The sequence below is a fragment of the Leptonychotes weddellii genome, chromosome 1 (assembly GCF_054177405.1).
Source record: "Leptonychotes weddellii isolate Sample4059 chromosome 1, ASM5417740v2, whole genome shotgun sequence".
In the NCBI taxonomy this organism is placed as follows: domain Eukaryota; kingdom Metazoa; phylum Chordata; class Mammalia; order Carnivora; family Phocidae; genus Leptonychotes; species Leptonychotes weddellii.
The window spans coordinates 43,316,872-43,341,533 of NC_138369.1; the positions used below are offsets into that span (position 1 = coordinate 43,316,872).

General features: G+C 45.4%; 1 protein-coding gene across 7 annotated transcripts in view; it reads right to left on the reverse strand.

Annotated features, from left to right (window-relative positions):
* Positions 1-24,662, reverse strand: part of SRGAP3 (SLIT-ROBO Rho GTPase activating protein 3) — a 331,526-nt gene that overhangs the window by 27,638 nt on the left and 279,226 nt on the right. For 6 of the 7 annotated variants that reach the window (XM_081821625.1, XM_081821634.1, XM_081821662.1 and 3 more), the window contains 5 exons: positions 20,735-20,762; positions 15,694-15,796; positions 10,320-10,380; positions 8,583-8,660; positions 934-1,068 (listed from right to left, as the gene is read on the reverse strand). In XM_081821625.1, the coding sequence (XP_081677751.1) occupies positions 934-1,068; positions 8,583-8,660; positions 10,320-10,380; positions 15,694-15,796; positions 20,735-20,762 (405 nt within the window). Of the gene's footprint in view, positions 1-933; positions 1,069-8,581; positions 8,661-10,319; positions 10,381-15,693; positions 15,797-20,734; positions 20,763-24,662 lie in introns of those variants that run through there. The other variant, XM_081821668.1, reaches the window with a different exon arrangement.

Sequence of the window (24,662 nt, forward strand, 5' to 3'; positions counted from 1 at the left end):
AGGGGAGCAGAGCAGAGAAAGGGTCTTTTGTACAAGGCAGGCAAGAGGCTTGAAGGCTCCCACCTGCTGGAGCACTTTCCCGGCTGCAAATCCCTCTCAGAGCATTGTGAGAAGCTTTCATTTCTGTTTTGAAAGCAAAAATGCTTTCATTTTTGTTTTGCTCCTAGTACTACTGGGCGTAGGGCAATTTTCTGTAAATCAGAGTTTATTCTAAAATACTAAGATTCTCATACTGTAATATTAATAGTTTATTTTTTAAAATTCTCAAAATGTTGCCTTGGATCTGGGCATCTTACAGTCAAGGTGCTTTTACTTCAGCCCCCTAGACTGGGCTTCTGCCTTCATCCACAGAAATACCTGCCAAGGAGAATTCTGATGGCTCGTGACATCAGAAGAAGCCCACAGTCAACTTATTTTCACCATTTTACTTGTCTGTTATGTTGCTGACCTGACTCCCAAACCCTCTATGGCTCCCTATTACCCAAGGGGAAAAGCTCTAAAATCCTTGCAAGGTCTTTCCCCTCTTGCTCTATTTTACCCTTCTAGCCTCTTGCACCATTCACTGCCTGGAATACCCTCCTACTGGTCCCATTAGTCTGTGTGTCCCCATACTCTTCCCAGGATACTCCGTGTCCACTCCTCCTGGAAGGCTCAGCTCACATCACTCTCTCTCAGCTGTGATCTGCAAAACCAAGTTTCCCTCTGCCTCTTCTGAGCTCCTTCCATACCCAGGGTTGTACCATGTATTTTCCATTATAAACTGTCTTGTTATCTCTACAACTAGGTTTTAAGTTCTATGAGAACGAGGGCCATACTGCTCTTTTCATACTCTCCCTCCCATGTGCCTAGCACAGAGATGAGCCCATAGTACAACTTTAATAAAGGTATGTCACACAATTGATCACTCTACCATTCCACCTAGGAAATACTTACTAATAGTAGATATCAAATCTTGAAACCTTTCCTTAGGAAAGAGTGGGTTTTCCAGTCCTCGGAAATACAGTTTTAAAACACCAGCGACTGAATTGATATCTCGTTCATTTTGATCATCCACAAGGGGGTCTTCGCCTGAGAGGAAACAGGAGATAATAATTCAGCTTGGTAAGGAGGCAGGAAATGTGCAGATGGCAGGAGGGATGGCCTGAGCTAGAGGAGAAGCAGATGGGACAACCTCCTTGACAGAGCAAGTTTAGAGTTCTCCCTGTAACTGATTTTGAAAATATTCAAATCTACGGAAATATTGTAAAAATAAAATACTGAAATCACCCTTCATTCACGGTCATTAACTTACACTCCTCTTGCCATATTTGCTTTCTCTCTTTACTCATATTTATTGCTCAATGATTTGAGAGTATTTTATAGATGTCACAAAATATAACTGCTAAATACTTCAACATGTTTCTCCTAAGAATAAGGATATTCTCCTACATAACCACATAACATCATTACACCTAAGAAAATTAACAATAGTTCCAAAACACCAACTCATATACAGCCCACATCCAAACATTCCCAATTGTCCTGTCTTTCACAGAATTTTTTCAAAGGCTAAGATCTAATAAACACAATTCATTTGGTTGTTATGTTTCCTTAGTCTTTTGAATGTAAAGAGGCCCCAACATTTTTTAATCATTAAGTTTTTTATAATATTGCCTCTTCTGAGGAGTCCAGGCCACCTGCCTTATGGAATGCCTCCCACTCTGGATTTGTCTTTGTTTCCTCATGATTAGATTTAAGTTAAACATTTTTGGCAAGAATAGTACATGGGTGATGTTGTGGACACCTCATTGGATCCAGAGGCATATAACGTCAGCCTGTCTTGCTCCTGGTGATGCAAAGTTTGATCCATGGATTAAGGGGGTGACCTCCAGATCTCTGCATTGTAAAGGTCTATTTTCCCCTTTGTAATAGTGTAAAATATAAAATATTTTTGAAAAATATAAGTGATCTATGTGCAAGTCATTGTGCTCAACATGTTTCACCCAATGCTTTTAACCTCCAATGATGATTTTAGCCTAAATCAATTATTATCCTAGGGTTGCAAAATGATGATTTTCTAATTCTGTCATTCCTTCTACATTTATTAGCTAGCATTCTTCCATAAAGAAGAGGTTTCCCCATGCCCCCTTACTTCTCCTATTATTATTATTACTGTTATTATTTAACATCTTTGTGGGATTGTTTTTGTAATTTTTAATTTAATGTGTTATAATCCATTACCATCACTATTCTCTGGAATGCTCAGATTCTCCCCAATTTTGCCAGGGACAAATGTCCTTTATAGGTGACCTCCACTGAGCATATCCTTGCTTTCTGCAACAGAAGATGTTCATGGATCACCTTATACTTTCCTTGACCCAGATCTGGAATCAAACATTTCTCCAAGACGCTCTGTTTGCTTTTTATAGGGGATGGCATTTAGAGACCAAGATCTAAGTTCCAGGTGTGCTCATTGGTACAGGAGTGCTATAAAAAGCTTTTAAACCTTTTCAGTGGATAGAGGGAGAATACACATATTTTTTTTTCATGAGTTCACACAGTTATTTCTAATTCATATTTAAGATTCAACATTTTCTTTACTTTCATTTATTTTATATTTGTATTTCATTTTTATTAGTGAAAAATCTTGGTTCTGAGTCACATTAATAATGTATTTCTGTATCTGCCTTATCCTACAATATACATAACATAGTTTTGAAATTTTAATAGCAATATCACCACTAACAATAAACCTACTACATAAAATTTAAGATTTCTTTGCAGGGCTTTTGTTTTCATTTGGGGGGGAAGGGGTTAGTCTTCAGAATGTATCCCACTAAAGATGTGTGGTCAGAAGACAGAAAGTACATTAGTGGTTGCCTAGCATGGGGGGCTGGGGTAGAGGGAGTCTAGGGAGCAACTACAAATGGGTACAAGGTTTCTTTTGGGGATGATGAAAAATTTCTGAAATTGGATTATGGTGATGATTGCACAACTCTATAAATATACCAGGAAACACTGAATTGTACGATTTAAAAATGGGTGAGCTTTATGGTATCTAACTCATTAAAGCTGCTAAAAATGTATGACCAGAGCACATGTTCAAAAGTTACTCTCTGTGTGATGATCAATTTGATACACAGCTTGTTTCTATTTCTATTCAATTTTAGGGACTGACTTTTTTTTTTAGAAATCCTTTCTTAAAAAATTTGCAGTTTTAAAAATTTAAAGCATTTACATTGTCCAAAAGTCAAAACCAGATAAAAAGTTATATGCAGACAAGCCCTACTCTTCTCCTTCTCCCTTCCCTACCTTACATTTAACCATTTTCATCAATTTCTGGTTTGCCCTGTTGTGTTTTCTTCTCCCAAAATAAGCAAATACATATATGAGAATTTTTTATTTCCCTTCATTTTTTACACAAAATGTAAGTAGTATACAATATTGCGACATACACTTGTTTCTTTGCTTCACAATAAATACTAGAAATCCCTCCATATCAGTTCATACAGATCTTTCTCATTTTTCTTCTTCTTTTTTTTTAAGTGGATGCAAAGTACTCTATTTTATGGATCGACCATGATTTAGTCAACCAATCTCCTACGGATTGACATGTGACTTCTTTCCAATCTTTAGCTCTTACAAATATTGCCACAACAAATAATCTCCTGTGTGTGTTTTGGTATTTGTGGAGGTACATCTCTGGTCAAGTCTCAAAGTGGGATTGTGGGTCAAAGGGTACATTTCATTAGACAGAGCCAAATTCTCCCCCACTGGGCCTGCACCATTCTATCCTCCTACTGGCAACATAGGAGAATGCTTTTTTTCCACAGCCCTGCCCATGGAATGCTCTCAATCTTCCAATTTTTTTTTTTTTTTTCCCATTGGACAGGGGAAAATGGTATCTCAGGAGAGCAGCATTTTTCAATTTAATCCGGGGCTGCTCAGCTAAGATCCCCCCAAGTTTCCAGTGGACGAGGTGAAAGGAAACACAGAGCAATCCAGCCCCTCCCTGAAGGTGCTGACAGATGTCTGCACAATGAGCTTTTCCTCCTGCTCCCAGAATAGCCCACAGAATGTTCTAAGACTGGCAAGCAGTGAAGAGCAGAGCTGGAAATTCATACTTGGATCTCTTTACTCCACCTTCATAGGAAAAGAATGCATGTCACTGCCAGGGCCTCTGCTAGCCCCAACGTGCTTTAGTGCAAATGAGAGAGGGCCCCCCTACTTCCTTCCTAAACCAGGTCTTGTGGCTTACAGAGTATGAACCAGAGTTCAGCTCCCCCCTGCCTTCTTTGACTGAGCAGCCCCGCACAGTGCCCAGCCTGAATGACTGTATGTGGTGGCCCAGACGCTGATGTTCCAGAGGTCAACCTCTCAGATATCCCCACAGGGGAACAGGAGGAGTCCTTGTGGGGAAGGAAGAGAGAAAACACAAAAAAATCACTTCCTATACTGATATAGCACTTCTCAAGTGAGAAGCACATTCGCACACATGATCTCCCTTCATCCTCACAAGAACATTGCATGGTGCCGAGGAAGGCAGGGTTCCAACACCACCATTCTCTCGCACGCAACAAGCAAAACAACTTGCCCACATTCACAAAGTCAAAACACACACCAGCAGCTCCCAGGTCTCGTAATGCCTGGGAGATAGTCTTCCTTTGACCAGTGTCTGTCTGTCCGCTTACATGCCTGTCTCCCTCCCTCCCTCCTTCCCTCCTTCCTTTTCCTTTAGAGTAGAATCCCAACCTTTTCTTTTTTTTTTTTTTCCAAGAAAAAAGTTTCTCTGAATGCTCAACACATACAACAAAGCTGTCTTAGTTGAATTGGGAGGAGAGGTCTATACCTCCCTCCTAAGCCCCCTCTCGGGTCCTGTAGCACCTCTTGAGGCCCCTTTAAGGGACCAGAAAAGTTCAAAAACTCTGGACTATACTTAGCTACTTCCCTATTATTACCACATATGACCTTTGGGGTCTCATGATTCAAAAGCACATGGATTCTTCTTCTTCATAGTACATGTCAGCTCCCCTCATCAAGCACGATCAACATATGGGCTTTATATATACATACATATACTACCTATGTGTACACACACACACCCCATTTGCTCTTGCTCTTCCTCCCAGAAGGCACTCAGTCCATAAAAGGAACCATCCAAATATTCCAAATATTCTCTCCTCCTAGCCCAGGCCTTCGGCTCTCTGCAAGGCCAGTCAATTTTGGCTCCAGAAACGAGCGGAATTCCAGAGCTCAGGATGAGCAGTATGGTTTGTGGGAATGATGGCTTCCTTGAGGAGAATTACAGCTAAAACTCTAGGCTAGTCTGAGAGAAAGCTGTGTTCACACTTGGTTGGCTACCGTCCTGGGGGCGGTGGAACTGTTGCCCAGCAGCCCTGCCCACAGCGCCCTCTTAGCCAGGTCACCTGGGCACTGCCGAGGACTTGACGGCAGGGCTGTCCCCAGGGCAGAGTGTGAACACAGTGTGTGCTCACAGGCTCTCAGGAAATCTGTCGCCAGACTGGATGCATGGCAGGAAGCTCGCAGGTGGCCTCTCACACAAGGGCAGTTAGCTCTCTGTGGCCACAGGTCCTCCCAAGCCCATTCTGTGGCTCCTCAATAGGACAACTCCTCCCAGCGTCTCCCGGTCACACTCCTCTCCCTGGGACAGGATCTAGATCTCTAAAGGGCCAGCACTAGAATGTGTCAGACCCTACATGCCATGACTTCAGCCTCAGATCTAAACCCTATCCTGAGCCTCACCGGGTGAGAGGGCCACGGACTCCCCTTCCAGGCGCCCCTCCACGTAAGGAGGCCCCCCTGGCAGCTCTCTCATCGTTGCATACAAAGGGGACAGTGGCTGGGTCTGTGGGGAAAAACAGAGTTTTCCCAGGAAAACTGCCTGAGAGACAACAGAAAAGCAGGGCTCTCTCCATGGCGGGGCTACTGATTTCCTGCCCTCTTGTGGTGTTTCTCCTTCTTTTTGTCAGACTGCAGAAAGAGCTCAAAACTTGGGTGATAAGCTTAAGGCTTACTGACAGAAAAAAAAAAAAAATCGTATCATTAACATCACCACTTCAACTAAAACCCTGGCTGACTCATGTCAGAAGAAAAAGAAAGCAGGTTTAGGAATAATAAGCCAAGAATGAATTTCCTACATGTTGCAATTTCTCAGAACCTTAAAGAAAACAGATCTGTGCTCCTTTCAACAGCCTTATACAAGGAATGTGGGCAAGAACTTCACCCAAGAGAGCAGGAAGGGGGCCAAGGAAGAGAAAGACCCAAATCTCCTTGAACAAATGGCAAACGATAGACACCCTGCAAGGATTGAGGGACTTATATTTTAACAAATAAAAGGAAGAAAGGAAAAATGCACAATGTGCTGGTTTAGAGAGAAAATTCAGTAGTAAGTTAGTGTGTGGGATGGAGGAGTGAGTGAGAAGAGAAATACTGAGCCTCCCCAGCCTGCAGCAGTTGGGGGGTAGGGGGGTAGAGAAGCTACTAGTTTCACAAGAGGTGGGAGGTGACCCTGAGAGTCAGCTGAGTAAGGAGCCAAACCTAAGGCAGTTGGTTGGTGAACTTCAAGAAACAGAAAAAGTAAGTGGGAAATCTGGGCACTAGCCAGCCCAGAGAAGCCAGGAATGGATTTTTCTAAAAGAGATACACCAGGAACTTTTTTTTTTTTTTTTTTAAGAATAAGCCACAGTTCACCATAGGCTCAGAAGGAGCAAAAAGACAAGGCTGCCGCAAGAATGAGATTCATTCTGGAATGATGGAGAGAGGGAGAAGAGCCAATTTGCATACTTGAGGCAAAGAAAAAGAAAACATTTTTGCAGCTGAGATTTGGGTCAGGTGATCCCTGCCCAGCAGGGCTCTGCCCGAGGTGATCCAAGGCCAGTTCGGAACAGGCACCCAAGCCAGGGACAGAAGGCACTGACCTTAGAAAATCACATTCGAGAAGGAAAGAAAGCAGTGCTCTTGGGGCAGGGATAGGGCCGGGATGCCTGGTACAAGAAAGTTACTTACATAGCCTAGGGAAGCAGGGAAATTCGAGGCAGGGGCTGTTGCCAGGCTGGATGCACTGTGCAGTGAGTTTACCCATGAGATTTAAGGAATTCTGTATAATGTGATTAGCCCAAGAAGATGGAACCAGCAAAGATTCCAGACCCTGGTTCTGTTCATTTACAATGAACACAGGGGAGCAGGGGTGCTAAGGAGTTGGGGTAAGTGAAGAAACAAAACTTTGGATTGGGCTGTCCAGTGTTGTCAAGAGAAGCTCAGAGAATGACGAGTGACACTTCCATCAGGGAGGAAGATGGGAAATACCTCTTGTTCCTGGCCTTTGCACATGCTGTTTCCTTAGTCTGGAATGACCTTTCCCTCCTTTTTCTGGCTCTTACTCTTTAAGCCTCAGCTTGAACATTTCCTCCTCTAGGAAGACTTCTTGGGCTTTACTATTCCTCCCCTCCAACCCAAGCTGGGTTAGGGGTTCCCATACCACCCAGGACTTACTCCGTTGTCTGCTAAACTGGTTCCCTACTAGACACGACTGTCTTTTGTTCCTGTTGTATTTCTAGGCCCTGGTCCCTTACCTAGTGCAGTGGAGGGCCCAATGAATGCATGCTTGTTGGGAGGCAACAAATGTATGAGTAGGAGCTTGCAGCCGGGGAATTCTGGGGCTCTCTGGTTCAAAGTGCCCAAAATCCTGGAGCAGACTCCAAAAGAGAAGCTCCGCAGGACATTAGGAGGCCACTGATCACCACATCCAGTCAAATCCTGCTCTCTAAACCCGGTTCAAAGCCAGAGTGCCATGGGCCCCAGAGGTCTGTGCTGGGGGCTGTGGTATTGACTTCCTGGGGCTCACAGAGTGCTTCCTCCACTCTAGAGCTAGACGGCAGATGGAACTGGGGGGGAACGGGGAAGGGGTAAGTTTGCTCAGGAGGCAGCCCCTTCAGAGGAAGCCGGGTAATAAGGAGGGAGAATTCCAGAGCTGGAACTGGGGGGAAGGCCTGTTCAGAGCACAGCCAACAGGGACAAACCAAATACCTTCCAAGACTATTAGGAAGATTGCATAGAAGGAGGGGTAAGAACATGCTTGTAAATTGGGATGTGATCTATTACAGGGAAATGGGTTTGGATTAGGGTCCTCAGACAATATTTGTTTGCCAAATACTACATAAAAAAAAAAAAGATAATTAGGATATTCTAAGAGCCACTCAGTGTTACCTGTATTCTTCCAACTTTTCTAAAAAAGCAGCAGCCTTTTTGATTCACATCATAATTTCAAGTGCTTTCCTAGGCCCTCTTTCCCAGCAACTACTGTACAGTCGCTAGACAGAGTTGCCCATGTGTGCTGGTAAATGTTTCACAGCTAACTCTTGAGATGGAAAAAGACAAAGAAAAGACCTTGGCATTTGCCAATTTCTGCGGTGTAAATACTCCTGCCTTCGCTGATTTCAAGCTACCAAGGGGGAAGGCACTGAATGCAGTTGGAAAGATGTCGCTCCGAGCCAGCCCCAGCACATTGCTGGCTCTAAGACACACATCAACACCCATCCTGGCTTTCTATGGACACAAGCTTGAGACGGTGACTCTGCACCTACCTCTCTCAAAGGAATTTTTTATGTCATTGACTTCGACCTGAGATCCTGGTACTCGGAAGATCCCTTGCTGCTGGAGTCCTAAAAGAAACAAACAGAAAATGCCATGATGCCTTGAGCTCATCAGAACTCTGGGGACATTGATGATTCTCCCAATTGTTTGTCTCTTTCTCCCACCACTTTTTACGAGAGTCGTTCCCAATAAAGATCTCCTGGCAGAAGCCCAAAAGTAGCCTTTGCAATGAACTTCAGCTGGCCAAAATACTCTGCACCATCCTGTTTCATGTGTCTGTGATCTCTTGTTGGGGGCCATAAATTAAGGTTGATATCCACACAGGACCAGTGGTAGCCAAGGTGCACTTTGCCTACCAAGTTCACCAGGGACACTGGCACCAAGGAGCTTGGCTTGAGTTTACAAATGCCATTTTAGTGTAACAACCACAGAGATTTTGAACAAGAATGATCAATATCATTCACTCGACCATTTCCACCCCCTACCTATACAGACATCTTCTTTCCAGGAAAGCTCGAGTCTAGAGTGCATGCTGGCCTGGGATCAAGGTGCTTGGGGGACATCAAATTATTATAGAAAAATAATCTTTTTTAAATATGCTTCTATAAGGCCATAACAAGGAGGAGATCCGATAGCTGACGTAACAGTAACAACACAGGATCAGAACCTATAGGGCTGAACGGTAACCTATAGAATCGAAGGAATTAACGGGCCTCTCTCATCTTGAATGGGATTTCATGGGGTGACTGTGATCTCCCTCATGTTCAGTTTTTCTATATAAAACAACTCTCCACATTATAATTTAGGAAAGTGTTTACCTCTGAAAGGCAGGCTTTAGCCCAAGTTTGGTTTGTACATAGTATGTGCTCAATAAAAGTGTGTTTATGTCTTTCCTTAACCAATATTGAATCTCTACCACCTGTGTCTTTTATCCCACTGTCCTGGCATATTCCCATTCAGTCATACTTGCTTGCTTCCCATATTAGACCTTCACGCTTACCATGCACGGCTGGCTTCTTCTACTCAAAGATCACCCCCTCAGAGACGTCTCTCCTTACCACCTTAGCCAAAACAGCCCTGCCACCCTCTGGCCATTCTCTATCCCCTTTTAGTTTCTTGGCATTACTGCTACCTAAAATTATATTATTTCTTTATCTGCTTATTTCCTTGCCCTTCTAATCGGTAATGTAAGCTACCGAGGGCCGGTGCCTTACCTGTCTTATTCATGCCTGTATTCGCATTGTCAGAACAGTGCCTGCTATGCACTCTGAAAATAAATTTTTGGAGGAGTGAATGAATGAATAGAGGGAAGCACAAGGGAAGTGTTGGGGACACCATGGTTAGCACATCCCAGACACTACATTTCCTTTCTGGAGCTGACTAGAGCCAGTTAACTGACCAACTGCTCAGCTACCTTCAGTGCTCAAAACACAGACCTCTGAGGTTGGGTGGAGTCACGAAGGAACTGAGACGCTTCTCCTGTCCATGCCCTCCCTGATCCTCAGTCTTCCTAGTTCCTGGGTCTTCTCACCACCACCTTCGTCCCCAGACATACAAGGCTCAAGAGAGCACTCAGCATGGCAGCTGTGCCAAGAAGCGTTTTCTCTCTAGGAAGCGGGGCAGTGACAGGACATCTTCCAAGATGAATTAAAATCTCATTTCCTATGAGAACAGCCCAGCACCTGTTCTGGAAAGAGCTGAAAACACTGCCCCAAGATTGAGCTTACCGTATAAATTGATGTACCGGATGCAGCTCTCGACTACAAGCGGTATAGCTTGTCCTGAATCCTTAAGAAAAAAAAATTGTGAGTTGTACTGGGCTTGGCAACCACCACAGGGAAAAAGACATTGCAAACATAGGTTATACACTCAAGCCAGAATATTAGTACCATCGGATTAGTAGGAAAATAAGCAAGGAACTGCTAATCCTAAAGTCTCCACAAACAGTTAAAATAAAATCTTCAGTTATGTGCAGAGAAAGGCATAGCTATGATAATTTTAAAGAAATGCTCTGTCTTCTTACTTAGCTGGGAAGAAATCAGGGCTCAAAGGCTTGGCAGGCACACCTGGGAAGGGGAGGGAGCCCGCTGCTCGGAGAGGGCTGGAGTTTGCTCTTGAAGAGTGCTCTGCCTTCCCCTCCACTTTGCCCCACTCAACCCTATCCTCCCAGTGCTCAAGGACAAAAAGGGAGGATCAAGGCCTCCTTCTAGCACTGCAGTACCTGATGCTTGAAATAAGAACACACTATGGGAAGCAAGGATGGCCCCAAGGGTCCTATTGAGCTCTGAGAAAGGAAGGCCAGGTCTAATGAGGTTACAACCTAAACATCCAGGCAGATACTTTATTTGACAATAAACATGTTATAAGGAAACGTTCCAGAAACAGCTAATGTCAGCCATTGACCACTGAGTGGCCAACCTTAGTCAAAAAGGCTGAATAAGATGCAGTTCTAAACATACGCATGGCAGGGGGTGTGAATGTATTTTCAATTACATCTTCCTAGATGGGCCCACAGCCACAAAGAGCGAGGCAAGGGCTAGTTTTGTCTTGGATTCCATGACTAGTTGATCTATTATTCCGAATCACTTAAAGAGCACAAAATCTTTTTTTAAACTTTCATTAAAACGGGCCAAATTAAATTATTAACCTCCTCAGATGAGAAAACAACAAGGCACACGTAATATATTCTTGTAAAGAGACAGAAAAACCCACGAATTTCGATGCCTTTGTGGTTCCTCCACACCCCACCTGTGAATCCTCTCCTTGGTTAACGACAGTCAGGGAGAGGGGGATAAAATGGACCCTGTGGCAATAGGCAAGGTGGGCCCTGCTCTAGAAGTCAGTACTAAAGACAGGTTCCAACCAGTTGAATGGGGCTAACGGACCTTTCTAGTAAATACCTGGTTCCTGGTTCGAGCATTTCTTCTTCCTCTGATAACAAAAAATAAACAGGCAGCAGAGCAGGAGAAAAAGAAAAGATTACGGAGGAGTAAGATCAGTTAGAGTAAGCAGATCCTTCAGAGTCCGTGAACGCGGAAATGCAATGGCAGCCACCAACGGTCCTGGGGAGACTGCCAACCAGCCTGCCGGTGGGGAGGGCCGCCCCTGCGCCTCTGGGCCTCATAGGAGCTCTGCACCCTGCCCCTGGTCAGCCTGCCGGTGTGCCTGCCTCGGACACCTGGTGGCAAAGGGGCCTCTATCAGTCCTTGTCAAGCACAGGGCCAGTGTGTGCTGAGCCCCTTTCTCGTCCCACGTTTAGCTTCTCCTCAACACAGGGGCTGTTCATTCACCAAAGGGCAAGGGCCCACCTAAGACACCTTAAGGTTAGCCCAGCTGCCCACAAGAAGGAGGGACACACACCTTCAGGCATCTACTGTAACACTGTCCCTGCAAGTCAATTCAGGAAACCTCATTCTTAGTAAAAAGCTAATTTCACCAAGATTGTGTTTATTAGGTGCCCTCTGCTACAACCTGACAGGATTCCACCTGATTCCAAATTCAAACAGCTTCCCATGCTTTCCTACCAAACACCCTGGGTAGCTTTTCCTGGGTATCCATTGGCTTTGCTCTCCTTCCTGCTCCCCGACCCTCACACTGGTACTGAAAATACTGCAGGGAACCCCAAAGCTGAGCAAGGCCTGGGGGAGGGAGGGTGGGGGGTGGTCAAAACACTTTTATGATCTTGCAGGTAGAACTGGAGCCTTTGCTTTCACGAAAGCCACTGTAGTCACCCATTTTCAGGGGAACCCTGTGTGCTCTTTCTTCCATGTCTGCAGCAGGTCAGGGTCTGGGCTGGGAGCTATGTCTCAACCAAGCTCCTTGACAGGACAGTGGAGGAGGTGTGCCTTCTAGCTGGTGTCATCTGTCCGGTCCCCAGCATCTCCACAAGTGGAATTATATGTTGGCTAAACCTACCTGAATCCTACAACTGAGGAAATAGCCTGTCAGATGGGACTCTACGAGCAATCTCCTAAAAGCTCATGACCACAGTAATGGCTAGCATTTCCATGGTGCTTACTCTGGGCCAGGAGTGCTCTAGAAACACGGCACAGATTAGCTCATTTGAACTCGTCACACACTCATGAGGTAGGTAATCAATATTCTCATTTTACAGAAACAGGGTGGGGACTCTCCCTCCCAAAATCTATAATAAAATTGAAATGGTCTTCAAAATTTATAAGAAAAATTGGGTTTCCTTCTGAGAGGGGAAAAAAAATGAAGGATTTTGAAAAGGGCCAATTCCAACGATCCTAGAAATCGATCAATGTATCCGTCATTCTTAACTTGGGGATGCTGCCTTGTCCCACTACACCCTCATCATCGCAGAGTCCGAGCAATGTCATTTTACTGAAGAACCTTTCACAGGTTTGGCATTTCAAGCTGGGCATTCTCCGTTCATGCAGAGTTTTCTTCCAGATAGCACGTGAATCATAAGAGAAAATTAAATGCCATTCACAAAAGTTGAAGAGCTGAATATAACTGCCTTTTCATTCTCTGAAAGCTAATTGTCCTTGAGGGCGAGCCCCTGCTGCAGGAGAGTTTTTCTCCACACTGCCCGCTCAGAGCAGGCGCGGAAGAGTTTAACTGCCCTGGGGCGCCTGGGTGGCTCAGTCGGTTAAGCGTCTGCCTTCGGCTCAGGTCATGATCCCAGGGTCCTGGAATCGAGCCCCACATCGGGCTCCTGGCTCAGCGAGGAGCCTGCTTCTCCCTCTGCCTCTCTCCCTGCTCATGCTTTCTCTCTCTCTCTCTCTGTGTCTCAAATGAATAAATAAAATCTTAAAAAAAAAAAAGAGTTTAACTGCCCTGACAGTATGTGGTATAAGTACAGTGTAACTATAAAGAAATGCAGTCGTGTTGAACAAATATACCTTTTTTTTTTTTAGTCAAGTGAGTGTGTTTATTCTTTCCACTAGTCCCCCAAGGACTTATTCTGACCACATGACCCATGCTAAGCGGTTTTTCAGAGCCAGTCAGCCAGCCCCACTGTAGCCTATGCCTCTTGCCATTTTGTACCATCAGAGGTGTTGCAAAGCTGAACTCAAGAACGCTTTTCCTTCCAATGGCCAGGGTGTCCATTCGAATATGAAGTTTTGGCACCACCGACCAGGGCCATGCCACAGGCTCTAAGGAAGACTGACCAACGGCACCAATGACAGTGTATTCAGAGTAAGAATGTGGCTTCCCAAGGTGACTACCTCCTCCAAGGGGCAAACATGCAGTTGAGTTCTGATGTGTTTATCACGAGGAATAAAGTCAGATTGTCTGACAGTCACACATTTTATGTAGGAGCTCTCTATTAAAAAAGACTATTTCATTAAACAGAACACCTAATTCTCAAGTCCTGTCATCTAAGAGTCAGTTCCTTCCAAGTGCCCGGACTGATCATCCGTCTCCAAAGAGCTGAGCAAATTTGGGAAGGTGTGCCTGTCTCAGAGCCTTCATTCATTGTGTTCCTCCTTTCAGGGACTCCTGTCCCGCTCCTCTCCACTTTGTCCCTACCCACCCGCCAGAAGCCTCCTGCGCTCTGGGGCTCATGGCTCTTCATGTTCTGCGCCCTCACAGCACTTGCTTCCACGTGGTCATTCACAGACTGCTCGTCCTGAATCGCCTATTCTTTCAGTTTTCTGTGCTGAAAACCCCTGAACGGCACTATACGCTCCCTGAGGGCAGAGAGAATAGCTCATGTGTCCTTCAGTCCCCTCCTGGCTATGGAGAGTGGCTTTCGTGGGCAAGGGTGAATGAGATGAAGTCTTGGTGGAGACAGGAGGGAAGATAAAGAAAGAAGAACTCTTGACACAGCTGCATTTTCCCATGATCTACTGGATGGTAAACTGCTCACTCAGGGTCCCCTCCAAACAGTACCTCTTTCCTGATGCACCCAGGGGCACCCCTCCTTTTGGGATCCTCCCTGCCTCACTCCTCTGAGGTAGCCTAAAGCAGCCCTTGTTCCCCGCCCCCTGGACAGTCCCAACTGGTGTCCAACTGTTCCTCTGTCCCCTTCCCCTATTGTCCCTTCCCCAGAACTACGCCCACCGGCAGAGACAGCTGGGACCCAGGCTGCTGGCCCTGCCTACCCAGTCCCATGCCTGCCCGCCCCCCAAACCCCATCCTGTAAATCCCGTGAACAGTGTGTCAGGACGGAGGACAGAGTACCTGAGCAGGGGCAGCCTCCACTGCTCCAAAATCGCCAGCAAAGCCCAAGAGCATTTACATTTCTCCTGATTGACACCAGTCTTCTTTTCTGCAGAAAGTGTCTTCACTGGATAATGGAGGGCTCTCGAATAACTGGCAGGGACCTTTCCCCCCTGCTCCCCTTAACTCATGTTCCTCAAGCATCTCCCCCACCTGCTGCCCTTTTCAACTCTCTGGCCAGCTTCAGCCGCCTTGAGCCACTCATTCTATCTGGGATGCCTTGATCCTGTGCCCTTTGCCTCCAGGAGGCAAGAAAAAGAGAAACTCGCTGGGCTGAAACACTTTCATTTTTAAATCAGGATGTACAGGGTTCACCTGGAATTCTAAAGGGACTAACTCAAGAAGCAAAACAAGGTGGGAGAGTTTTCTCTTAAAAATTATATGTGTTTTCTTTGTCGGTATATTCTCAACCAAAAAAAAAAAAAAATTACTGTGTAAAAACCCACTGTTACCCGCAGGGATTTTCTTTGTGTTGCTTCCAACCAACCACTTCTTGGGAGGCATGGATACGAAGCGTGGTAAGGTGGTTTCTCGAACTGTCCCTGGGGCTAGCTAGGACCGCAGTTCCTAAAGCAAGAGAACATGGCTGGCAGGGACCACGGTGCTGGCATTTCAACCCCACTTGGACTTCATGGGGTTCATCAGGATCTTATCCCTCCCCTGGGGCTGAGGATCACTGGAAAGCACTTAGGATCAACTGGTCAGAGACAAAAGCAGCTCTGCTTTGAAGTACTGACTAAAGGTAAGAGGAGGCTGCGGTGAGGAACTAGGTTGCCTCAGGGCCTGGTTCAGGGCAGGACTGAAAGTTCTGGTTGGTCGGGGCAGGGCTGTGGGCCAAAGGGAGGAGGTAGAGAAAGGCTGCCATTACATTGGGCGCATTCGCGGACTCCGTGGCTCCCCAGCAAGTACCTTAATAAACGCTTCCATACAGCCGTTAAATAGTTTATGGCTACACACTGAGAGAGGCCTAGGTCTCCTCATTTTCTGTGGTTTAGGGGGAAGACAGGGGGGCCTAGGGAAAACGGAACAAAAGAAATCAAGAAAGCAACCAATGCAAACATACAACTGGGAAAGACGCTCTTAAAACCCATGACTGAAGGAGAACACAAAATGCAAATGGAAACCCCTGAACCCCCAGCACATTGGTGTCCAATGCTCCATCTGAAGGCCTTTGGATGTTTAAGGGGAATCTTAATTTAATTCCCACAATGTCAGGCAGGAGCAACGCTCGTATTACACAAATGCATTCTAGATCACAGCGGGGAAACAGTATGTATCCAGGAAACCATTGCAACTCCAATCAGAGGCTGTCATCCCGCAAAGCTGACCAGATGGAGGAGGAACCAGGGGAGAGAGATGTAATCTGCAGCCTGAGAAAGCAAGAGACTTTCAGTGATGATTGGAAGGGTTAATTTTCATTACTTTGGCTTAAATTCATAACCAAGTCTCAACTCCCAATGTACCAGGGCACTGATCTTTCTAATGCCTCTTGGCATTTCAAATGTACTTGACTAATCTTTATTGCATTGATCTAAGAGCCAGGCAATTATTATTCTCATTTTAGAGATGAAGATAACTGATGCCTGGAGGGAGGCTACAACTCTTTTGGGGCCCCCAGGTGACCCGGGGTGATGATTACATCCTGTGCTTTAGTCAAATACAATTTTGATTAAAGCACTTTCAAATCCATTATTAACATCAGTTCAACCCTGTACGGACAGCCCCATTTTACAGAGGCAGAAACTGAGGCCTAAAGAGGGGAATTGGCAGAGCCAGGCCCCAAACTCAGGCCTCATTGGCTCCAACGCCAAGATTTTTCCCACCAGGCCAGTGATGGAGTCTTAGGGACTGTTAATTTCCAGCCAAGGACTCATTTCATCCCATTAACCCTTGCCAGCAGAGGACCTGTTGGGTCAGGTTGAAAGTGTCTTGCTTTACTTTAGGATCTCCATTCCCTGTGCTCCACTCTTGGCTCCAGGGAGGGGAAACCATACCACAGTTCACCAGGAACAGTGAAACAGCCACAAACACTGGACCAGTTTCCAGAGTTGCTCACCATGCATATACCTGTGTTGGCTTATTTGCTCATCTTTTGCCACCCAAGTTTGGCCTGACTCAATGCTGCTAGCCTTCCAGGGCAAAGGGCTTTCTGAGGTTAGGAGGAGGGCCCCTAACTGAGAGAGGCAATTCATTTTCAAATGGCTTGGTTCACAATTTGGGGAGCAACAAGGTGGGGACCCAGCCTGGTACAGATAATGTCCACACGTGACTAGCAAAGACCTGGTCTCCCAAGTCTTGACTGATTTCTGTGAATGGGCAAGAAATCGTATGGATTGTGGAGCCAATCGAGGTGAAAGAGATTCACACTGCCTCTGCTCACTGGCCTTGTTGTGCCTATCCTTGTCAGCAGCCCAGCCATCTAAGGAAATCTCAGGAGCTTCTCCTACATGTTTGAGTATTGAGCAAATGCTGCTGGATCCAGGACATGCATGGGCAAAGACACAGCTGAATCCAAATATCATGCCACCCAAACACTGGAACCAAAATAACAGCACAGACCAAAATTTTAAAAAGAAACAACAGGCAAGACTATTTCGAGCCCATCTTGGATCTATGTCAATTTGGTTAGCTAAGTCCATGTCATTTCTTTTTCATCAGTTACCAATTTTTTGAGGATGTGGGTACGTGGGGGTGGTACTTCTTACAACTGATCTGCTTTTGAGTTTCCAAATGCCAAAAGAGAGTGTAAAAAAAAAAAAAAATGTGACGCAAGGCCACGGTTTTAAATCTTGGGATTAGGAATAACTTGAGGATAGCAACTGCACCACCTTGTTCCCCTAGTGTTTGGGGTTTCTATTTGTGAGCATTTTCAAGATGGTTTCCTTATCTCACACTGCATGATACCCTCACAACGACCCTGTGAGGTAGGCAAGACTGATTAAATCCACTTTAAACATAAGGCAAATGAGCCCATGAGAGATTAAGAAACTTTCCAAGAGTCACATAAAATAATATGTGACTGAAGCTGAGAACTGAATTCAGCTCTTCCTCCTCAAGATTCTGGTGTGAGTGGGAAATTGGGAAGTTGATTTTATCACAGAGCACCCAGCAGTTGCTCTGAGTTATCTATTAAACTCACATGGCCAGCAAAAGTAGAGATTCTTAGTGCAGGGGCTGGACACCCAGCTGGAGAGTTTTCTTAAAATAAGTCTTAAGGAGTTTTTTTTCTTTAAGTTTACAAAATGGAATGAAGGGGGAAAAGGATACTTTCCCCATTTCTCCTGCCCAATCCAGAAGGAAAAGGACTGCTCAAATCACACTGGGATTTCTTTCTTTGTGTGGTGTTCTGGGCACTGACCGGAAATCTCTGACAAGGAAACGTAGCTATCCCAACTTTGCATGACATCAAATCGATTTTGACTTACTCAAGTGCTGGGTGGGGCACAAAGTGGGGAGCAGGGGGGCAGCTCAGCCAAGGAAAGTGGGGCAGCCTAAGCCTTCCATCTCTTCTGCTGCTCAGTTGCAGAGCAAAAAGGAAAGAAAGAGAGAGGCAGGGAAAACAGGAACAGAGAAAGCCACGGAGAGGAAGAGAGAGAAACCAGAGACCAATGTCCCCTTTCTGTCTTTCAACCAAGACGAAAATTAACATACATTGATAACATAGGAATTGGCCTCAAAATTATTTTGTGACCAAAAGAATGGTGACTAAAATGTTCCCTAGATAACCCCATAGATGTGGGTGTTAACATCCAAAATGGTGGCAATACTGTAGTTCAGTGGCAGTCAGGCCCTTGGAAGCTGCGTGTGGGTATGTGTCAGGTTGCATCTGTTTAGACGAGAACTCTCACATGCTTTCATCGCTAATCCCGACCATAGGGACAAGCCAACCTGGGTTAGGGAAGCCAGTCTGTAGTTAGAATAATCACAATCAAACCTTATGTTTGCATCTCGCTGTCCCATTTATCACGCACTTTCCAAGTGCATTATTGCATCTGGACCATCTAGTTATAGGGTTATGAATTGGGATTATTCTATAATCAGGTTCTTAAATGTGAGAAAAAAAGTACTGCGTTGCAGCCCATATCCAAAAATTGGTCTACACAGGCCAGCAGCAACTTGGCTGAGGGGACCTGCTCAAAGCATCATCCAAAATGACACTAACATTGGGCAGGAAACCATGGAAGATATAGAGAGCCATAGCATAGAAACATCTCACCCAGGGGCCTTTAGGATTAAATTAAAAACCACTCCAAGTTGGCAGCACATTGCACACAAATTTTAAATGATTTTTGGAAGTAAGGGGAAGCGTTTAGTTTACTAACAAAGTTGCCTCTGACCTTGGCCAAGGGCCAGAGTACAGATGGCTGGGTTTGCAGTTTAGTGTAGCATGTCTAAGTGGGAGGTCTGTAGTCGCAGCTTACATTTCCCAGGCCCTAGGTCAAAGAGGGTGTGGAAGACTACATCTCAGATGGCTTTATTTAAAATTAAAAACAAAAAACAAAAAACAAAACCCTCAACTTTTCTCTGAGTTAGACCCTGGGACCTAGCCAAGGGTTTGATTACAGATCTCTTCTGCAATCTGCTGGAACCATCTTCCTTTGCATGAGTTCTAGGAATTAGGAGGAAGTGAGGGATGGCTCAATTCGTCCCCCATCTGTTTTCCTATTTGCAGACTTTGGTGTAAAATGCGGCTTCTGTTGTTTGGGGACTACGACAACATCCTCTTGCCAGAAAAACTAACTAACTAAATAAATAAGGAGTTTGTTTCTGGAAAGTTCTTAGAAAGTGACCCTGCACATCTGCTGACCCTCTGGGAAGGTCCTCGCCTGGCATTATGAATCATCCTGATATTCCCAAACTGCCACGGCCCAGAGGAACAGCTGCACAGCTAAGCTTCTGGAAAGCCCCTTGTCTCCCCCATCCTGGGCCCAGCAAAGTGAAAACCTCAGAGCTTTCCAAGCCTCTTCCCAGCCAACTCTCTTCCAGATGAACAGGAGGGAGTTGAGGGTTCATCTTTCCTCTCGCCAAGTAGAACAGCTTTCCAGGATTCTGGGCCACCGGCTCGATTCGTGTTGGACAGTGGCATAACTATTTGCTGGGAACTTGAAAGGAAAGAGATGGGTTCTAAGGAACAACTCGGGCAGCAACAGGGCTGCTTGGGGATCTAAACACTCTGAAAGTAGAGGAAAGGTCCAGTAGCTGGAGGCCAACCCCTCAGCTACCAGCTGCTGAGTGGAAAGTGTTCACTGGCTCTGGTCTGCTCAGGGAAAAGCGCAAAGGGTAATGTTGAGCAAGCTGGAGAGAAAGCAGAAGTTGCCCATTTGTTACTTTCCCAGCAAGGGATGCCCCCATCAGTCCATCCAAGCGCCCAGGAGGTCTGAAGCCAGGCTGCGGGCAGTAGGGGCATCTGGGCGCGCTTATGTGGCTATGCGCATGCATATGGCCGGATGTGTGCCATACGAGCCAAATCCAAAGCCCTGGCAAATGGGGACTCCAGGCTGGGTCCTCTGCCTGGGCTGGGCAGTTTGCTCAGCAGCCAAAGAACAGATGGGGAGACAGGTCAACAGCTACCCCACAGCCTCTGGCCTCTACTGGTTGTCCTCAGCCACTCTGCAATATATATTACTGTCCCACCCGACGGATAGCGCCAACAGAACATACCCCACTTTCCCACAGCAGCTGGGAAAGGCGCCCTCCCCACCACAGGCCTGTAGGGGGCGCGGCTTCACCAGCACGATGCTAGGACAAGCAGAACAGCCAGCCTTCTCTCTCAGCACAGCCACACCATCCTGGAGACACTGAGGAAGAGCTATCCTGCTCTAAAAACAGCCCAGCTTCTCTGAGCTCTCAGCAGCATCTGCTTTCCCACCTTCCCGCCTTCCTGCCTCTCCTGCACCCCCCATCCCCACCTCAGGCAGCAGGTGCAAAAAACAAGATCCCCAACTCTTACCTGGTTGTGCCACATTCTGCTCTCTCTCCTGGAAAATAAAGTATACATTGATGTTTAATTGTTTTTTGTTGTTGTTTTAACCAGCAAACATTCATCTTTTTCTAAAAACAAGGAACAACTGAACTTAATTATTTGCGAAATGGGAAACTGAATTATGCCTAAGAAATGGTCTGTTGGAAAGAACCAAGTCTTATTAAATCCCCAGGGCCTCCTATCTGTAAGGCTATGCTCACATAAATTTCATTTTGTATTGTTCATGTATATTTTTTTCAGTGACTTTCAAATCACCACTTGCATCAGAATCTTCTGGGGAACTTATTAAAAATGCAGATTTGGGGGCTTTCCCATGGGCCTTCTGAATCAGAAATCTCTGAGCTAAGAAGACAGGAATCTGCATTTTAATAAGCACCCCAGGTGATCCCTTCTGTGTGTGCCAAAGCTCAAGAACTCATGCACTGCTTTGTATCAAAAAAGGTTGGTTGATGGGGCGCCTGGGTGGCTCAGCCGGTTAACCGTCTGCCTTTGACTCAGGTCATGATCTCTGGGTCTCAGGATTGAGTCCCAAGTGGAGCTCCCTGCTCAGCAGGGAGTCTGCTTCTCCCTCTCCCTCTAGCCCCTCTGCTTATTCTCTCTCACTCTCTCTCTCAAATGAATAAATAAAATCTTAAAAACAAACAAAGAAAGGTTGGCTGAGCACCCATCATAGACTTGGCCCTGAAGAGCAACAGATACAAGATACCTCTTGTTGTTCCTCAACCCAGCCACACCCCCACTCCAACCCCTCCTGCCTTCATTCTCAGCTGAAGACCTTCTTGCTTCCTTCACTGGAGAAGAAAATCAGTAAGACAGGTCTTGGCATGCCTCCCTAAGACACACACACCTACCTGTGCCTGCTCATCCACTCTCTACCTCCTCTCCTCTCCGGTACCCCAGAGAAGCATCCGGACTCTGTCAAGGCCCAGACCTCCGCATGCTCTCAGTCCCAGCCTCTCTGCCCTTCTCGGGTGCTCTGTTTCTGCAAGTACCCCCCACCACCCCAACCATCACCAATCTCCTTTCTTCTGGATCATTTCCATCCGTCTATAAACATGTTCTGGATATGTATAATCTAGCTTTGAAACCTCCCCTGGGCCCCCTTTCTCCCTCCAACTCCATCCCCATTTCTCTCCTTTACAGCAAAGCTTGCTGAAGGAGCTGTCTAGGAAGCCCTCTTGCTTCCCCCCGCTCACCCCACTGAGGCTGGCTTCTGGCCTCACCATCCACAGAGACTGCCAGCTCCATGTGGACAAATCCACTGTCTTCTCTGCTCTTATCTGACTTCTGGGCAACAACTCAGTGAATCGTCCTTCTTCTTACAAAGCTTTCTCCTTGATTTTCATGACTCCACACTTGCCAAGTGTCCCTCCTGCCCTACAGGCTGTTCCTCTGTTTCTCTTGCTGTCTCCTCATCTGCCCAACCTCTAACCTCTAAATGATGGGATGCCCCAGGAGGTGTACCCAGATCTCTTTCTACACACCTTATCTGCCTGACCATGACCAAAGTGCTTACCAAGGACTCCCTACTCTTATCTCCAGATCTTCCATTTCCCTGGAATTCCAGACTCCTAGTCACTGCCTTCTTTTTTATTTTTAACAGCTTTGTTGAAGTATAATTTACAGAGCATAAAATTCACCCATTTGAAATGCATGGTTCAATTATTTAGTAAATAGTCAAGTTGTGCAACCATCACTGCAATTCAGTTTTAGAACATTTCCTTCACACGAAAAAGAACCCTTGTGCCAATTCACAGTGACCTCCCCCCCTTCCATCTCCAGCCTACGGCAACTGCTCATCTATTCTCTGTGTCTATGGATTTGCTTATTCTGGACATTTTATAAAAATGGAATCATGCTATCTTGTGCATTTGGCTTCTTTCACTTAGCATACGCTTTTGAGGTTCACCCACACAGCACGATTCAGTACTTCATTCCTGTTATGGTGCAGCAGAGAACGTCTAGGCCAGGTTGTCCAATAGAAATGTAATGGAAGCCACAATTTCTAGCAGCCGTGTTACAAAAAGTGAAGAGAAATAAGTGAGATTAATTTTAATAACATATTGTGTTTAACTTAATACATGAAAAATATAATTTCAAAGTATATAAATATAAAAATTCATAAAATATTATATGTATATTTTTTCTATTAACTCAGAAATCAAAAATTTTCTACCCTTTACCTTCTGAGACCTGTTGGGATTTTTAAAAATATATTTTATAGTCAGTGGTTCAGTCATTTTCAGAAGGTCAGACTGTCTGGTCCTTGTGGGACACTGGCTCTGTAATGTGCTATTAAATCTTGGTCTGAAAAGGTTATGTCCCATCCCTTTTATAGACAATGCACTATTCATTCTTGAGGGGCTACAGTAAATTGAAAAGCCACCCGTATCTTGGGTATAAACCCTGGAGCTTACAGACTACCCGGAGCAGTAAAAAGGTCAGAGATCTAAAACTCAGACACGATGATAAACTAAGAATCCTCTGGCCAATAAAACAGCATAGCAACAGCCAAGGGCATATACGGGTGTGTTCTTGTTCCCAAGACGTGCCAGTGACATTTACAACAAGGAATGCCAATTTGCAGGACACCTAGAAGCATTTTGACTTGTGTGTGTGGGATCAATCATGTTAAAAAAAATTTGCTTCTAAGTGAGTGCTTCTGTTTCCTCTAACTTGTGGCTTTGAGCTATGCTGTCAAAAGAGTACTTGAGAGAAATGGATTACATGATACCCTTCATTAAAAAAACAACAACCTTGTATCTTCTCAATCAAAATATTCTGCTTGGCCCCGTATTTCTCACCTGTTTCCAAAATTTTCAGAGTGTCCCTCCCAATACAAAATAGCCCTCTGAGGACATAAAAAGGCCACTGATGCAGGTGTAACCCTACCCCAGCCCACTCTTGGAAGAGCTTTCTACTGGATGGAAGAGTTAGTATGTGCAGGTAGAGGTAAATCATCCGCTGACACTCCAAAGGACGAAGGAGCTGAGATTTTGAGCCTGCTCTGGCCTGTGCAATTTTTTCATGCCCCCGTTGCCCAGTGGGCAAGAACTTGACCCATCTAAGTCAGTGCACGTCTTCCCCTTTCACCCAGTGCCCTAAGAATCCACATGTACCTGTATCAGGCAGCGGGGATACAAAAGCGACTCAAGATTTGGTCTCAGCTGCCGTTCTTTTAGTAATTTGGTAATTCATTAACTTTAGAGATAACAATGTACCAGTGTTCATTACTTATGACAAATACACCATACTCACTGATGTCAATAACAGGAAATACTGGACGTGGAGTGTGTGGGGACTAACTGTACTATCTTGCAACCTTTCCATGAATCTAACACTATTCTAAAACAAAGTCTATTCTATTTTATGTATTTATTTTTAAAGATTTTGTTTGTTTGCTTGTTTATGAGCGAGTGAGAAAGAGAGAGTGTGGGGGAAGGAGCAGAGGGCGGGGGAGAGACAGAATCCCAAGCAGACTCCACTTTGAGCGTGGATCCCGACGCTGGACTCGATCTCACAATCCTGAGATCATGTCCTGAGCTGAAACCAAGAGTCAGATGCTCAACCGACTATGCCACACAGGCATCCCTAAAACAAAGTCTATTTTTTTTTTAAATGCAAAACCTCTCCAGAATTGACCAGTCTAACAAGGCCCATCCCAGTTTTCAAAAGAAGCACAGTGGGGCTTTTCCACGGCTGGGTTATCAGGGAACAGGACTCTGGAGATTCTTTTCGATGGCTCTTTCTTAGCGACGCTTATACTTCAGAAGCTGCATTTTCCTGCAGTTTTTCATTGCTATTCAGCCTAAAACTCAGAAGGAGGACTGGTAAATCACATCTCAAAGCAAGGTGTAGCTTGGGATCATGACCTGAGCCAAAGGCAGACACTTAA